This window comes from Calidris pugnax, unplaced genomic scaffold (genome assembly GCF_001431845.1).
Source record: "Calidris pugnax isolate Ruff unplaced genomic scaffold, ASM143184v1 scaffold247, whole genome shotgun sequence".
In the NCBI taxonomy this organism is placed as follows: domain Eukaryota; kingdom Metazoa; phylum Chordata; class Aves; order Charadriiformes; family Scolopacidae; genus Calidris; species Calidris pugnax.
This window is the reverse complement of record NW_015090980.1, coordinates 1,545,062-1,563,798: the sequence shown is the minus strand read 5'-3', so window position 1 is coordinate 1,563,798 and position 18,737 is coordinate 1,545,062. Positions and strand designations below refer to the sequence as shown.

Sequence of the window (18,737 nt, the reverse complement as noted above, 5' to 3'; positions counted from 1 at the left end):
CCTTAAAAAAAAAAAAAAAAAAAAAGAAGAAAGTAAGAATTGCCAGTTCAGAAAGGCAAGATAGATTCCAAAGTATGCTCATTCCTAGCCACAGGTGACGTTCAGCAGCTTTTCTCTATAACTGGCTGGAAACTCATCTGAGCAGTTCTACTTTTGCAAGCCCCTGCTAACATGCAGGTTATGATTCCCATAGTGACATCGTTCAAAGCTCACCAACACCATCTCTCAAAGCGATGGATAAACAAAACCTACTTGTAAGCCAGTGCCCCTGCAAAGTGCTTCTGAATGTAAGTGTCCATCACAGGTCGGAAATGAAAATACTTGCTGTCACGCAGCAGATTTATGATGAATACCTGCGGGAGATGAAAAAGTGAACCAATACTAAAGAAAATTGCACACTGTTGGTAGATTTCTATAAACAACTTACACAAGTGAAGGAACATTAAAATACTTGAGTTTCTTTAAATAGTCACTAGCTGTGTTATAAGATGCTATTGCTTGCTTCTCCCAAGTGATAGCAAATATTGCTGTCCTCCATCTGTTGAGGGTATCCTGCCCTCCTCACCCAAGTTATTACAGAAAACATAAGGCTGGATCCAGCTCAATATCTGATATTTCATGGAAGTAAAACACTAGCAACATGATAATAAGAAAGTTAAGACTCACTGAGCATGAGATAAAGTAACAATTCAGCGCTTACCAAAGACTGAAAGACCAACAGACCATACTTTTCTGTGTTGTCATCCAAAACTACAAACAACGTGTCGAGAATATCTTGTAGGAACTATAATGATATGAAAAAACAAAGAATTTAAAATTCAATTGTATTCAAAAGAAGATTATTTCCCCCCTGCTTTAATTATTTCATACGTGTTCATATCTTTGCAAAACACTTGCCAAGGACAAACCATTTCACGTTCATCCATATGATGCAACATATGCATTAATTTGTTTTTACTAAGATTTTTTTCTCTTTACAAGGAATATTTTGAAACAGAAATGACAGAAAAACATAAAGTAAGAACTATGTACCACATGCCTGATTTGTAAATGTAACTGAGTGCTCCTTTCACTGTGAGGCAAGTAAAAGTGCTGCCTAACAACAGTGGCAAAACAATTGACTTTCATTCTTGTATCATTAGAGTATATCAAATACTGTTCCTCATCAAGTTTAAGAGTTGGAAGCACATTAACTGGTGCTCCAAATTATGTTTAATATCAAAAATTTTTATTATATGACAGAAAATAAAGCCTTTATAGCAAGCATTAGTTGGTTTAAGTTACATATTGCTAAGTGTTCTTTTCATCCATAACACTGCATCTTCCTGAACGGGGACAATTCAGTGATTTTCTTTCCTGAAAGCACAGTCCTCAGAAAGGATGACTGTGAAGAAGAATGCTGAAGATCAAGTCAGCTGCACGTTCTCTCATGATATTTTAATCTATTCCAGTTAAATTTCTGATGTGGAAAACAAGAAATAAAATTTAACAATTTATGAAGTCTCTGAGAGGATAAAATTTCTTATTTTCTGAATTACTGCATTCTGTTCTTCATATTCCAGTGCCAAATGGCAGCTGATTTAGGGAGGGAATTAATTATTTCTCTCCTTGAATTAATTTAGTCAATATCTTTTTATGCTTTTCCTCTATAAAAACGAGATAATTGTACTGCCCTGCAAACAAAGTGTACAAAACATGACATTCTTCAAGAATTCCAATATAAATGGGGTATTGTCCTCTTCGGTTACTCTTACAAAGTTATAATGAAGATTAACTAACATTCAAGATATGGCAACATTCAAATGAGCTGCAGTGAAGTGGCTTTAATCAGAAACTATTAATTAAGTGAATGGATTTCTCTATGGTTTCTTCTCTTTGATTGTTTGTTGTTACAAATTACCTCCTTTTACTTTTAGATCTATAGAAATAAATTCTAGGGAGAGTTCTCAGCACACCTAAAAGTATCAAAGGGATTTCTGGAATGCACTTTTTTTTTTTTTCTGAGAACACAAGTATTTAAATGCATTTTGAAGTTCTTTGGAGCTGAGAAAGTTTAGGTTGCACAAAGGATCAGCACGTAAAGCAACAGCGGTTACAAACCAGGATGAAATTATCAGATATGAAATAGATTACTGAGAGGTCAGACACATTAGAGACCCACTGGTGCTCTAGGCAACAGCTCCACTTCACAGCGCTGGGACAGGAACATGGTTTTGCGGGATGGTTCATTGGCCACTGAGCAAAACTTAACTTTCAAGGTTTCACATTTCTTTCTCCTCTACAAAGACATTTGGAACATATTTGCAAAATGGCAATATAGATCAACTCTACCAGCTGTTTGAAAAGGCCAAGTTTTCTGAGTCAGCTCTGTTTTCTTCACTCTAGAAGTGACCCAAACACACTTAGGCAATTCCTTTAGAACACACTATCAGAACAGATATGGCTGCACAAACCGCTACTACCTATGGCTATGACTACTACCCCAGAGGCTTTGTCTGCCCCAATGCCTATATCTGCCTGCCCCAGGGGCTATGTCTGCCCCAGCAATCAGCACGGCTCAACAGCAGCAGGCCCACAGAGTGGACTGAGGTGCTGAGGACTCACAGCACATGTGGGTGAGGGAATTTTAATAAGGATTGGCTCTATTTTGATCCCAAGGCCTAACTATCCATTAATTTTTGGAGTGTATCTTTCTGTCAAAACAAAATCCCAATTCATACAATCTGAGAATTCACAGCATGAATCGAAAAGTACAACATGAAGGAACATTCAGAAGTGCACTGCAGGTCTGGACTCGCCATCACACATACATCCAAAGACTATTATTTCATGTAGTACCTTAACAATTTCCTCGCCACTGACATGTCTCAGTCTTCCTAAAATATCCATCACACGGTCTGGGTAAGCTTTCCATTTCAGCAGGGCAAGCAAATCCACTGCAAAACAGCGAGAGAAAGAGCTGGAATTCATACGCAGAGGGAAGAACGACAACCCCAGACCCACCAGAGATTCATTACATGTTACATTTCTGCTCTTGTTGCAGTTCAAGCTTCTCAGAAAAAAATAATAAAATAAGGAAAACAAGAAGGAAAAGACGGAGTAAGTCCAATGCTACTAATAAAGAAATGAATGGAGGAATGATTAAGTCTTTTAAAAAGAGTAAATACTGCAGTTATCCCTATGTGGCTTGACACTGCACTGTGGACAAAACTTTTGTCTTCCCATGCTTTCAGGGATGTTGCAGCAACAATTTCTTATTTACTTAGTAACTCCGTAAAAGCCAAAAAAACCCAAACTTTGGTTTGTGTTAAGTGCTAACATCGAATTTTTGGTTCTTCAATTATTTAATGAAAATTAACTTTGCTTTAACATATTGGCCTTCTCTTGCACTTAAAGTAACGTCTGTCATTTCTCTGCCATCTTTCAATACCCTTATTTCCTCAAAAAAACCAGTTTCTGCTCATTTCAGTAGTGTTAGTTAAAAAAAGCATACATACAATGAAATTGTAACAAAGGAGTATTTTAGTAAAATAAACAAAGCGCACATGTCTTGTCTCCCTTTTTCATAATCCCTGTTGCCTTGGGCAGTTTTGAAGGATCAGCTGCTTACCATTCTGGGTCAGTTTGGTAGAAGAAAGCTGCGTGGAGACTGAGAAGGTCTCTTTGGTGCTGCGCTGGAAAATGAGGCTGGAGGGGATGTTGGGGCAGCCGTTGTAGTCCTCTTTGCAGCAAGGCAGCCCCAGGTACAGTGCGTGGTTGTTAAACGTGCTGTTCTCATCACACTGTGGGTACAGGACAAGAAATGGGATTTTACCTACTCCGTCTCATCCCACATACCACACCCTGACAGCAACTGCCTAACAGTACTTTTATTGATCATTTTGATGCACCAAAACACTTGTAAGAGAAAAGCTGTGCTTACCACTTTTGGGTCCTGTACATACACAAAACAGACCCAGCTCTATAAAGTGAGGTCTCCTAACCACTGATGCTTTAGAATTTATCTGTACAGCTGAGTCCTGCTGTCTGAACATCATTGTGAAGAAATAAACCAAGGTGAATCAGCAGGATGGAAAAAGACCCCAACCAACTCGCCCCAAATCCCTTGCTACAGGGTGGCCAGGCTGTAGCACTGTAACATGATGCATTTGAAGTACAGCACAATTTCATAAGACAAAGGGATGGAGTAAAGCTGTAGACTGGTAAAAGGTTGGTAAAAGTACTGAATGCTCATAAACAGTAGTATGTTTGAATTTAAAATAGATAGGATCAACAGAAGACAAATCATCATTATCTGAAGGGAAAAAGTGAGCTGTACCTAGAATAGAAGGCTGTATCCATACCTAGTCACGTGACTTAGAATTTATAAAATTCTGAAACTACTATTAACCTGCTCCTCACATACTTCTAATGAGAGGGGAAAAAGATAATGTAGTGACCATTACTTATTTAAACTGCAGTAGAGGCAAGCAGATGAAAAGCCTGCAGAGAAAAATTGGTACCTTATAAACATAAAGCTCGTGGATATCATCCGACAAGGTGGTGCCATCATCTCTCATCAATGGAGTGAATGCAAAACCAAAGAGCTTCTTTTCTCCCTTGTCTTTTGCTGTAGCAGGAGACAGAAACAAGAAATCATATTTGTACATATTCTATCTGTCCATATATACCACACCGTTATCACTAACTTCTCTGCATGCCTAACAAAACCCACGCAGGCTACATAAGAAACAACACACAATACAGCATGTCTAATTCTATGCAAATGATCAACAAGCCCCAAAACAAGCACAAACCTGCCGATCGTAGTAAAATAAAAAATGTACCTGCTGTAAAGAAAACATTCTCCAGGAAAACACAGCAAAAGAACAGCAGGGGAGAACAGCTACAAAATGTTTTGCCCTGCACTGATTGTTCACGATGTTTTTAATGTGCTGTTTAATAAATGTAGCAACCTGCTAATTAGCAGTGCACCTTCCCTGTATTTTAAGTTGGCAGCACTTTCCTGCTTTCCACCCAGTAACAGCCTCATCTAAATACACACCAACAGTGGAAAGACCTCAGCTTTTTTGGATTTTCTTGGTTACTTTTTGCACTCACTGGAGCAATGCCTGAACTCAAAGCGGAGGTGAGACCCACGGAACCTGTCTATAGGGATGGGCAACTTGATGATTTCCCCCCATCGAGGGCTGTTATTGTGGTAAAGGACAAAGGAGTGGTACGCGCTCCTGCTTGGCTCTCCTGAGCCCAGGCTGATGCAGTCCTGGAACAAAAGAAAACAATTTAAGATTAAAAGACATCACATCACTACAGATGAGTCATTTTATTACATGGTGATAACCTTTATATAATTCATGTCTTTCTGTAGACATAAAAGAAGAGTCAGAAGCAGAAACTCAGACACAATGAAACCTGAAATTTTTGAAGAGATCTTTAAACTTTATTTTGGGTCAAAAGATGAGCTAGGAGACCTATGATACTGCATGAATTCAGGAATCTGAAGTTATTATTTAAGCTAAGTTTTCTATCAAGCATAGTGTAGATACAACAAACACATCAAGTTCAAATATATAAAGAAAAAAGGACCTAATGGGACCATCAATTGCAATATTAGACTTTTCTGAAAATATCATCTAATCTGATTTCTGCTTCAGTACCTCAGTTCAGAAATGATACCTGAACTTTTCAAGCTTCTAGAAATACTGTTTTTTTGAAACTACAACCATCCAGCCTCACCAAGTATCCCAGAAAATTCTGATTGAGTTAGTGGTAAGCATAGAATTTCTGTTGAATAGTCATCACTTATAAATACCATGGGATCTAAATTTCTGCTTTTAGATATAAAAAGCTCAGAGAACTTGAACAAAATTCTCAAAATAAGACATACAGAAATCCTTAGCCAAAACATGAGGAAAGGAAGCTGGGAGAAATACTGAAGTCCTGAAATAAGGACAGTAAAAGGTCCTTTCTAATGAAGACAAAGAGTGGAAAGCACATTTTTTTATACAGGCACTAACCCATGTTCTAGACCTAGCACCTACAGGTGGTATCTTGTAAAACCATGCAGGGAAAAAAGACATCTTAGAGAGTCTTCACTTTTAGCATCTCTAAGGATAACAAACCTAGGAAGAAACAGAAGCTAGGCACACCTAGAATGATGTATGCAATAAAAATTCTGACGTAAAAACACCCCACATGGAACAGTATCATGGCAAGAAGAACTACCGGTCATTTGCCCAAGGCATCTCTAAATTCTATTCCAAGAAAATGTCAACAATGTTGATTTTTTTTTTTTTTCATCTGTATTGAAGGGACTGTGAAGTCAAGTATACCCCGTTAACCAGACCCAGTTAGTTCGACCTGTGGTAATATTCGTCTGGCTTCGAAAAAATTAAGAATTTGTGAAGAAGCCCACAAAGAAATAAAAGTTCTCTAGAATTTTGGGCTCCAGCCTCCCTGGACAGGTCTAATCCAAACTGAGTGACTGTAGCATATAGTCAGAAAACTCAGTCCTCTCAAGTAAGTCTTAGTAACCATATGGTATGTGCCGCAATTCCAGGACAAACGTGATTTTTTAAGTACAGCAACAAGAACTAACTGTTGGAGATATGAACAGGATGGAGTGAGAGCAGCGGTGGCAGCACTAAAAACCAGAATGCCTGCAATATCCCAGATATATTTTTTTGATAAGTGTAATGTGTTGCAATCCCAAGACCTCATTCTCCATTAGGGTCTTAGGAGAGGGTAAAGTAGTATCAGTATTTCTTTTTTAAGGTACGCTAAAAATTCAAGTTTTCATGTGAGTTTTTTCTGTTGCCTCAAAAAATTACCTGCTTTGGCAGCCAAATGGTCAGCCTTCGAATGCTGTTTCATGGTATCAACTTTAAATAAACGAACAGGGGAGCAGTCTTTCTTCTAGTTGTTAATGTAGTTTTTATGCATTTATACTATAATCTATAGTCTGAGGAGGGAAGCTAAACTAGAAAAAGCACCAGGAAATAATTTTATCGTTTAAGGTATGCCCTGCAATCGATAAGATATTCCTCCTACCAGAATGGAAAGAAGAATAAGTAAGAAATGTGTCATGGTTTTTTATTTTTCAGACTATATATTGAAAGATACTAACAACTGAGTAAGACCATTTTGAAAAGGAAATACTCATTTTCATTTTGAACAGCACCATATTCTGGGAATAATTTCACTGCTTTCAATAGAACTATTTCTGGACCAAGATATACTCAACAGCAATATGGATTTGAGACATACAGAATATTCTCATTAATGCTGTGTGTGGTTCTGCTAAAGTCTTCACAAAGGCATAATTCAGATTTGGGTTGTGCTGCTGGTCAGAAAAAGTAGAGGTTTTATTCTAATATCAGATGAAAATTTTGTGGCAATTTCCCCACTGTAGCGTGTAACTTGGCACACACTGTCTCATTTGTCTCTGCTTTGGAAAGGCCAGAGGTCAGGAACAGTAAAGAATATTTCAACCAAGAACAGTACCGCTTCGGGGTCAATGATTAAACTTTCAGTGCTCTGCCCATTGTAAGCTTAAATTGGAGTTTTTTATTAGTTTTTCTACTGTATCACCTACTGAAAGTTATTAATGTCATAATAAAACAAATGAAACAGAAGAAAGAAAATAGCTACACTTGACTGTGAAAGCAACCTTGGGTCATGCAAGTGATCATTCAGGGGACAGGGAACCCAACCAAAGCGATTCCCTTCATCAGCGCACCAAGCCCTCTCCAACACCCACCTTATTCTTAACATTCATATTAAAATGCTGTTAGACTCCTCTTGTCGCAGTCTTTAGTATTTTCTTTTAGATTATGCTGAATGTTTGAAATTAAAGTCCTGATCCAGCAGTCTCTTTACAGCTGCTTCATTTAGGAATGAAATTATATTCTGTCTTTGGGTGAAACCAGCTCCCTCCTAATGGAAAATGGCAGGTCACCACACACTGCTCTAGGTGTCCATACCAAAGATTACATAAACCAGATGGTTGCAGTGAAAAAGAAGCCATTTAGGGTTTAAAACTAAATTCTTACTGTAAAAGGTGAAACAGTACCCATTTAGTGGCATACTAAACCAACTCAGTCTAACAGACCTGTGTTAAGTTTAAGTAAATGGATCCCCAGATTTCCCCAAACCCACTGCACAGGTGGGATGGTTAGAACTGATGGAGCTCTTTCTTCTCAGGGCTTTTCACCTGAAACCTGGGGAAGACCCTGAGCACAAACTTCGCTTGGATTCTTGAACTGAAACCTGCATTCTGAAAGTTGAGACAAACTGGAAATCTACAATTTAAGGAGCTGAATCATTGTAATTTTCAGGGCATTTCTATAGACTTAGAGCAGCCATAAACACCCAATAGGGTCAATTGTCTCCTACAAGGACAAGGACATTATTACCCTTGAATGGTAAGATAACCCACTAAGTCAGAAGTAATTCCAGATGGCTGTCTCATTCGCTTTAACTTTGGTAGATGAATTTGCAGAATTTTTAAATCATGTAGAAACTGTGGCAGTGATGAAAAAAAGAGGCAACATGATTAGCTTGCAAACTCAATTCTAAATAGCTGTTTCTTTCTCTTATGTGCATGTCATTATTCTCTCAAGTTGTCATTTAGCACTTTTGAACTTTGCCTCTATATTTAATTCAACTGATACTCAGTTTTATCTGTTATTTTTCTAGTTCTATTCCGCAGTTATGAGAGAACACAAACGTACCTAAGCAGTAAGAATGAGTTCAAATTAAAGGGAAGGAGAGTTCAATTTCTATTGACTTTGATGGCCTTTTTATATATTTTTCAGTAGATTTGCTAGCTTACACCTTTGAGTATTTCCTATGTAGAAGAATTCTAGTGTCTGTATGCTTGAAACACAGTGGATCTAAGGATCATTAGACATCAAGAACCAAAGATGTCCCTGATGTAATTTTGCAAGTATACAGAGGAGCAATGACATAAAAACTGGTATAAACTTTTCCTTTTAAATATGTCCTTTGTGTGTAAACTCTCTCCTTAATGACAAATGTTCTCCTGATTTTGTTCCCCATCAGATTGACTACCTTTTACTATTCTTTCTTTCTTTCTTTGTAGCATGTCTGTTCCCCTACCCCACGTAAAGCTCTGCAGCAGTTACAGTGGTATTTGACTACCTTTTACTATTCTTTCTTTCTTTGTAGCATGTCTGTTCACCTACCCCATGTAAAGCCCTGCAGCAGCTACAGTGGTAATAACAGGCAAGGGGTAAGAAAAGGTAACTTCACATCTGTGAATGACCATTCCAACCAAAACCACAGAGAAGTAGAGACTCATAATGTCTAGAAATGATATGGCTTTTATACTTAATCGTTAACCACAGTTACAGTGCAATTAGTTAACATTAGGTATGTTAGCATTTGAAGAGGCTGATATTAGAGGGTAAAGACCCACTCTGGTCTTTGGCAGACTGCTGTGAAAGAAAGCCATGATTAAAACTCCGTCACTCGATGTGAAAGGTATGCCTGATGCAATTACACAGAAGAGGATTGTGATCTTCCTGCAACAGCCTATGAGAACAAACCAGTTCCTTTCAGGAGACATACTTTACTTTTAATGAAATCACAAGCAATTGTGGTAAAGTTCTCCTTTCAAGTAAAAATAAATAAAAAATTGTGGCAAGGATTTTGGTACACAGGCCCTTTGCTGTTTAGACTCTCCTGTGATAATGGCTACAAAGGCCATTTTATTGCACTGGAGGTAAAAAAAAAAAAAAAAAAGTAGGAGGAAGTTATTTCTGGTAGAAACTTATGTTAAAATACTTTCCATTTAATTTTGTGTCCTCACACCCTCCCACCTCACACAAAGCTGACTTATCTTCTCTGCAATAATAGTAGAAGTAAGAACAGAGGAAGAAAGAAAAACTTTAGACATCACCATCCACAGCTGGAATGGAGCCATCCCAGGGTGAAAGCCAACATCTTGGAAATAAGGCACCTCAAATTTATTTTCTAAAACTACATTCAGTACCAGAACTCCAACAACCCAGATTTAAAAGTCCCTCTTGTAATCACAGTTCATCACGTTGTACGACACACATTATTTAATTTTAGGTATTTGTCATATACTCTTCAGTTCTTTCTGACTACAGTTACACTAAATTTTGTTTTTACTATAGCCAATGACCCCACATTTTGAAATTACAGAATACTATGAATATTTTCTCCAAGTCCCCTACACCCATATAGAGGACGTGCTCCGAATTTGAATTTATAACTCATCACTTCCTTCACCATAATATATAGTTTAAAAACTTACAAAAAAAAAAAAAAAAGAGAAGTAAGATCTAGTTTTAGTTCAGCACTTCCCTTGCATCAGAGACAACAAAACAAGAGAACACGGCCATGGAGCAAACGGATGGCACCTGAAGCTCGAAGGGGAAACAAGCACTTACCTTCAAGATTTCTCCATCTGCATAGAGCACATACATGGTCACTTCGATGTTCTTCTGCACGCTTTTCCCACCTCTTTCAAAGTCTCCCTTTTCTAAGGTCAGGTACAAGTCATTGCGTATATCACCTACAGCAAAGAACGGAGCCACATGCCTTAATTCAACACGGAAGACTCAGTGACGGCGTGCAACGTATTTTGATTCTGCAAACCATTTTCTGTGTTCTGCAAGACTATGGCTGATGCCCAAATCATTCCAAGCAGCAAGTTAATTGTTAATAAAGATGAACATTTTAACATCAATGCATCAAATCAGACCATTGTTAGTAATGCCTTTATTAAGTGTGACCCTGGGATCAATACTTGCTTTTATGGTGTGTAAGTGGGGAAGGGAATAAAGCCTTCTACTACTTTGCCTTGTTAGTGCATTTGGAAGTATCAAGCTAAGCCTGACAAAACATCACTTACATCAGACTTCCTATTGCCAATATGCTTTAATACAAATGAGTATTTTTGTGATGATCAGCAGAAAATGATATGTTCAGTTAGCTCTTCTTCAAATATTTCCTACATTTTCATAATATCTTCTTATCATCACAACAAAATAAAAGCAGCCTTTTTGGAAACCTGGTTGCAGTTCAGTTCAGATGGATTAAGAAAGAATTATTGATTTTTTGGGGGTGAGATTTCTGATGTCCATATGCAGAGATACAAGAAAGCAGGCAGTATGGATACTTGCCAACTTCATACTACCTCATTTTCAAGAGTGTTCAGAGCAAATGACTATATTCAGAAATACAAATGTTAGCATCTATCTCAGCATCTTGTTATCCTGAATTTAACAGATTCTAGGTCACTTTTTTTTTTAACAATCTGATTTGGGAAACTGCTTTCAAAACTAATGCAGTGAATTCTAAGGTATGCACCAAAAGCCCAGCAGGTAGCACCTGTTTTCTGGTAAGATTTAGTTACTGTCGCCATTTCATGATGGCTCACTTACCAATTCTTTTATTGACTTGCCACAAAGGCAAGCATACTAAAGGGCAATATATAAAAAATAAGAAAAACATAAAACAATAAAAAAATTAAACCCTTTCAAGGCAAGTATTTCATTAAGCAGCCTCAGGAGACTTAAATAATGAAGTAATGGAATGGTTCTCCAGCAAAGCAGAGACTCCTTGAATGTCTGATTTCTTCCACCCCAATACTTGGAGAAGCTGATGCAGTTAAATCTGTTTATTAATCAGAAGCACAATGAAATAGGCAGCATTTGCTCTCAGGCAGTGAGGGATATCCTTTTGTGTCTGTCAAAGAATCACTTCAAATTCTTCTTGAAGTCTATAACCCCACAGAATTTTTTCCTTAATCTACTGTAGAGACAAACAATAAAAGCTTTCAGTCTTCTCTTTACTTTCATTTTTATTTCTGGAGATAAGTCCAACTTTTTAGGCATGGAAAAAATACAGCTCTGTAGCTGACACTGGGTGCCTTCCGCTAGGAGCTCCTTATGAATGGAAATGTGCATGCAAAATGCCCTCCTCCTTTCCATCAGCCTCCCTCTGGCTGTGGGCTCACGCAGAGCTGACTGCCTCAAACACCTCACAGTCAGAGGCCTGGAAACGCTACGGTTCATTAACGGGAAAAAGATGACAGCAAGAGGCTGGTGAAAGACCTCAAATATTTGATCTGGCTTTTTTTTCTCATCAAAGAATCGTCATCAAATGACACACTCCGCAGTCCACAACAACAGAGAAAATTATCTTGCTGATAAAATCAAGCTAAACTACCTATATATTGACTACAGGAACACCAAGGAAATACAAAACTCATCGCAAAAGATAATTTAAGTAGGGACTTTTGTTTTGAAAATCCTCCTGCTTAACAGGCTCCATCCTTTTTTCTGAGCAGTTTGCACAATGAGGGGAAGAAGATTCAATTTATATGCTATAACGCTTAATAGAAATTAATTGTACTCACTATAATTAGCATTTTGAAGCTTCCTATTTATGACCTCTTTTCTGGAAGACAGTCTGGCTACACAAAGTCCAATGTCAGATTGCAAATCATTTTCCATCCTAAATTGAAGGCAGCATTTGGTTATATATAGTATCTTATCTTCTATTAAGCTTAAAAGGAGGGATATTACTGCGCTAATTAAAAAAAATGCCTTTGGCGTGAGGGGTAGAAGAATCTAAAAATCAGCAAATTTGCATAAAAATGAAGAAAAAAGAAGGGGAAAAGTATTTTATTGAAGTATAACGGTACACCTCTTGTAAAAATATTGTCTGTTGAATCCTAAAACAATAAGAAAGGTCGTTACATATAGTAAAAACAGGAAAGAAAATGGATCAAGGAAAGACAAAACCCATTTAACTATCAGGTATGGAGTCCATCTGTTTCTTGCAAATCTGAAGTTAAAACTACAAATTCAAACAGTTCTGTTTATTTCAGTGAAAGTAATCTCGCTCCAAAGAAGTATCTCCTTTCCCCAGCACATCTCTTGCCAAGCCCTCACAAGCCCATTTTTTTCTCCAGCTGCTACTGGTTTTGAGGGGTGTGAGCTCAGATGCACTAATGGGCAGCACAGAAACTGGACTAAATGCTTGAACACGGGGCAGTTTATTAAAAATTTCATTTGGAGTATGCCAATTGCAAGGCTGGAGAACCCATTCTGCAGCACACAACGCACAAACAGCACAGTGCAGCTTGCACGGGGTCAGTACGGTGAAGAAGTGATCCTTGTCAGCTCTGACACTGAGTGACAGCTACACATCAAGTCAAAAATCTTGGCAGATAGAGCTTTTCCCATGTTTAATTCCATTGGAAAAAGAAAGAGATAAATAAAGAACTTGTTTAACAGACCAGATGATTCATGCCCTCTGCATGGCGAAGTACTGCACAAGCAGAACTGCCTCTGAAGTGACAATAACTCGCATTTTGAGAGAAAAACTGTGACACCAACTTGGATCACATCAGCCTCACATCTTCACAAATGGAGCACTGCAGATCATAAAACTGGGTCAGCTGCGGCCTCCTCTCATTAGTACAGGAATAAAAAAGTGCTAGAAGGCTAGTGGGCCAGAAGTATTTATAGACGAAAACCTGCGGATGACACTTTAAGCGAGGTCTGTGTGTTAGACGATGGCAAGAGTGAATTGATAAACCTGATGAGAGCTTTCAGAATGGCATTTGTTTTAAAGCCCATCTCTCTACAATTGTTTTCAATTTAAAATGAAATATAAACCGCTTTTCTAGCGTAAAATATGTGCCATTTTTACATATGCAGTCACTGAGATTCATTCTATATGCTATGTCTTGAATGACAGTACTTTTTGCAATAATAGAAAAATAATTATTTTCTGATGTGTTGTGTGGCTCCTCCTTTACCCTCCCTTCATCTTCATGGGGATTTGTTTTGTTGGTTTTAACCTATTTACAAAGCCTTGTGTCAAGTGTGTAACTGTTGTTTACATTCTAAATTGTACCTTTTGGAGTTTTGCTTATATTGAAATGAAAACCTTTCCCATATGACCTGAAACTATTTTAATGGTAACAGGGGGAAAAAAAGAACAATGGAAAGGGCTATAGAAGCCGTATACTCATCTTGTGTTTACAATATGAATGATGTACTGAAAGACTTCAAATAACCTATCTTTCATTTTCAAGACTACATAACATTAAGTGGTCCAGTGACCAACAGTTATCTAGGATCCATGAGAATAAGTAGGAAATTTATCCTTGTAAGATTCGTAGGTTTTCCACTAGAAGACAGTTATTTGAACTGCAAAGTACTAACAACATACAGAAACTGTCTGCATTTAATCTAAAACTTTTTATTCAGGTATCCTAAAAGATTTTGTACACCGAGGGCAGGAATGGTCCCTGTTTTATACAGGTGAATGCTCTGTCAGAGAAAGGTTACATAGTCCACCTAAATTCCTACAGGAGAAAGAGACAAAGAAATCTCTGACATCTTGATTCCAGCAAATTTGTTTCCTAAGAGCCCAGTGTTGTGTGACTTTATGAACCCCCAAAGGACATGTATCACTCCCCTGTGAGCTGGGGAAAAGTGGCAGCTCACAGCATTTGGGATGTGCAGGTCAAGTTTATCCAGAGAGTCTTCACTGGATATTTTAAACTGAAAGTTTAGTCTTTTACAATTTAAGCAGCCAAGGATATAAAGAAAAATCTATCTATAAAAATTAGTATTTATGTCTCTATTTGTTAAATTGTTGAGATACTCCTATCTACTGAGGGCCCCACACTGATATACTGTCTACTTGATTCTCTAACTTCATTGGGTTTAGTAACTTTTGAAAATACTGGCATTTCATAGAAGAGTGGCAATACCCCCCATGAACGGGCAAGAAGGACACTCAGGGCTCCCACAACAGCTTACAAAGGAAAAACAAAACTGTACATGTATGTCCTATATATAAATGAAGGTTCCCACAACTCGAGTAAATCAGCGTCACCCCACTGACCTCAGTGAAGTTACAGCCGTTAAACCACCAAGGGTTTGGCTCTGTAAGAGGCTCAGTCCAGCAAGGAAGTAAAATCTTTGAGACAAACTATAAAATGCAGAACGCTTATATTCATGGACAGTGTTAGAATGTTACTTGGCTGTATTTATTCTAGCTCTTTACATTGGTTACTGCTCTTCTTTCTGCCCTAGACTACTCTGTTGAACCAGACGTTCCCCTGATGGACACAGCCTTTCTCTGCAGTACCTTTGGAGGCCACTGCACAAGAGCAGGCTGCTGGTAACTGGATTCTGATCTCAAACAGCATAGCACACCCTTAAAGTTCTAACTTTCTCCAAATGAAAAACATGCAATGACTTCTGAAGTGCCGTACTTTCAGTACCGGCGAGGTTCACAGAACAAGCCCCACAATCAGCTTTAGTATCATCACATTATTTTTACAAAGCAAACAGACTAAAGGATAAATCTGACAAAGCACAGTGTGTGGGAAGGGTCTCCGATGCTCTCTGGCCTTCTTTCTGGCTCACCATTTGGTCTTGTTCTCAATCGTGTCTCAGCACACTCCAAGTGCCAGCCTCACGCTGCAGCACCTTCTCTTGCTTTACCAGAGGAGCCACCTTGGAGGCTGGTGTGGAGCTGCTGTGCTGCCCACGCATCGCTGCTCGCCTCTCAAGAAGCAGCAGCCTGGGATGGACAGACACTCTGGGAACCACATTACCTCCATTTCAGCAGTTTATTTCTCTGCCCCTCACTCATTTTTTCAAGGCCTATATTCTTGAAATGGCTACAGTGTGCAACTATTAACATTATAGCAAGTAATACTACAGGAGCAAGAGGAAACAGAGCTTTATCTACTGCTTGCACAGCAAATTAAATTAACTTTTTTTTTCTGCCTATAAAAAGAACATTATGCAAGCTTAACTCTGTGTTCCTCTAGCTTTCGGCGAACAGAACACTCAGCTGTTTCAAGGAAAAGGAGCAAACAATACTTACTAGTTTATTTGCTATCCACTGTACGACTTCTTGTCTAGGAAGGAATTTATACAATGCTCTTTTTTAAATCCAATGATTCCCCTGAAACAGTTTCCTTTCAACAGTAGTAAGCTGATCTTTAATGTATTTTTTTCCTTATCTCCTCCAGCTTAGTATTTATTTCCCATTTCTGGAAGTTTACTAAGGGCAAAAATATTTTTTATTGTCCTTCTTAATGCTCTGTGGGGATAATTATTACGTAATTATGTCTTTTAGTCTTGTTGACTCTCTTGCCATGAACATTTTGAAAATAGCTGATGGATTTTGCCATGTCCATTTCTTAATGTATTTTTGCCATGACTTTGTGCTCACTGACAGAACAGATGCTGAGATGTTTCCCCCCTTTGCTCCTGATTCATCTGTCATGGCTACTAAATTTGTCTGAAACACTGTGGTATGAAGAGAGACTGCTAAAGACAAAGCCTGTGCCTCTCTGTTACCAGAGTTTCCCTATGATGTCATGATTTGCCATCTTTACCAATCCCCAACATTCCATGAAAGATATGAAAATGGGAAAAAGCAAGCAATAAGCAGACATTACACAGAAAAGCAGAAACTTACACCCAACTATCTTCATCTCTGCATCAGAAAGAAAGGAGAGAGAATAAAGGGAAAGGAAAGGAAGAGAAGCCAGGAAATTAAGACAAAGGAGAGAGAAAAAAAGAGAAAGAAACATCACTCACAAGTAGACGATGAAGCATGCACTTTTCATCAGAGGATCAAAGTAAAAGACAGAATACTTATCAGCACATGGGGGAGGGAAGGGATGTCCTTGGGGAACTGACAAACGCCATGCCTATGCAACAGATTTCTGACCAGCAAGTTCTGTATACAAATAAAGTTGCAATCCAAAAGGCAAGCAGCACATGCCTCATTGCTCTTATCTCTGGGGAAAGGTAAAATTGTGAGGATCAGATGGACGGTCTTACACCTCGTAGCAATTTAAAAAAAAAAAAAAAAAAAAAACCCACAAATGAACAAAAACCCAGCACACCTCTTCATGAGGCTGGTCTGACTGAATCCCTTCTGATTCGGACAAAAAAAAAAAGATAATTACATCTTTATGATGCTCTTCTCAGGTCTTAACACAGAAGGAAACAAAGAACATTTTATCATTAGAAATGAAGACAGGCACGGTTATTCTGTAGGATTTTAACCTTGTTCTGCATAACCATGCAAGATATAAGCACATAAAGACTGGTTTCACTTTATTTCTTAATGACGAGCAGCTACCACTCACGTTGCTCATAAGTGAGTGAGGGAAAAGAGGGCTCGATATAGGAATTAATGCTACTGTTTAGAAAACAAAATGGGATAGGAAAACTGTGATAAGACACAGCTACAGAATTTTAATGGTTAAGATGTCTACACGCGAGAGGCTTTCTTATTAAAAAAGAAAGTGAAAATGTTAAAACGCACGACTGAGAACATTCATTTGAAATGCTAGAGTTACTTATTTCTTTAAAAATAGATTTCTTGCTTCAGCAGGATGATCACTGCATATTTTAACAATACTAGGTGACCTACCCTTTATTAATTTATTCATAAAAAACATTTTTAAAATCACTGCCTTGAAAAAAATATGCATCCATTTGCAAAATACAAGTCGTGAACTTTCTGCACTCTTTTCTGAAAGAGGAAACCCTGTCTTTAATGAGAAAGAAACAAAGCAAGGAAAAGGCAGTTTGACAAAGACAATAAAAGCAGCAGACATGGCTGACAACTGCTAACATGCATAACAGGGTTGGGTTTTTGTTTGTTTTGTTTTTTCAAAAATGAAATATTTTCTAACTGTAGACAATACTGGTAAAGCTATGAGAGAATGTTTGATTCTGGCTGTAACAACATAAGCACAAAGTAAATTGATGGACAGTCCTTGTTCATGTAGCTCGGCTTATCCACCTCAAAAACACCTTACTCTACCCAAATGTTCTCTCCTGGAAATTGGGTAAACCCAAAGCACAGTTCCATCTATTGTTTTGAAAGCAAACAACAGGCAAATACCTGCTGTCGCTTGAATAATGTCAAACATAATTTCATTGCCAAAAACCTGAGAGGTCATTAGAATGAATACTGTTCACTGGATCAGTGAAGTTACATTGTATTTTAATCTCTTAATTTTTCAGAGATTTCAGTATCCTGGAGAATACCCAGGATAATGAAAATTTTTGTTTAGAGCACCGTTCCTGGCTACCTCTCCACATCTCGGCCTCTACTCTGGCAATGTCCTCATTTATCATTACAGTGAAAGCCTCTTCCCACTCCTATGGCTGCCTTTCTTTTCTTACCTGGTGTTTAAATAAAACATTTACAATTTGCCTTTCTCCACAAATGTGACCCATTTTTTCCCCAAAGACAAATGCCTAAAGCTTGGCATCTAAACTCTATATATGCAGTGCCCTTTGAATCGAGGAGAAGATCTGGGTGTCCAGCATCTCTAGAGAGACAGGAAGCATTTAACAGCAGAGTGGTGGTTCTTTCACACATTTGTTTGTACCAATCAGTATTTTAAGCATATATATGTATATGAGAACAATTCCAAATAGATTATTATCTTTAAAACCCCCGTGTTTTCTCCAACAAGAATTGTGGTTCTCACAAAAATGAGATCAGCGAGCAACCATGCTCTTTTGAAAAATACCATCTGAAAAACTGATGGGCTGACCAGGGCTGGGAAGCTCACTGCGGTACCTGCACAGCCTCGCAACAGGAGTGCTGCAAACATATGCTGTGGAGTCAGGTTTTTGTTTATTTAAATGTCCAAGGACTCTAGGCTGAATACCACA

The 18,737-nt window shown here is 38.1% G+C and overlaps 1 protein-coding gene across 1 annotated transcript in view; it reads right to left on the bottom strand.

The window, feature by feature from the left end:
* Positions 1 to 18,737, bottom strand: part of DOCK3 (dedicator of cytokinesis 3) — a 243,213-nt gene that overhangs the window by 75,313 nt on the left and 149,163 nt on the right. Inside the window, exons 16-22 of the mRNA XM_014953482.1 lie at positions 10,440 to 10,564; positions 5,101 to 5,263; positions 4,503 to 4,609; positions 3,611 to 3,782; positions 2,839 to 2,936; positions 701 to 784; positions 253 to 353 (exon numbers count right to left, since the gene is read on the bottom strand). Coding sequence (XP_014808968.1) covers positions 253 to 353; positions 701 to 784; positions 2,839 to 2,936; positions 3,611 to 3,782; positions 4,503 to 4,609; positions 5,101 to 5,263; positions 10,440 to 10,564 — 850 coding nt within the window. The remainder of the gene's footprint in view (positions 1 to 252; positions 354 to 700; positions 785 to 2,838; positions 2,937 to 3,610; positions 3,783 to 4,502; positions 4,610 to 5,100; positions 5,264 to 10,439; positions 10,565 to 18,737) is intronic.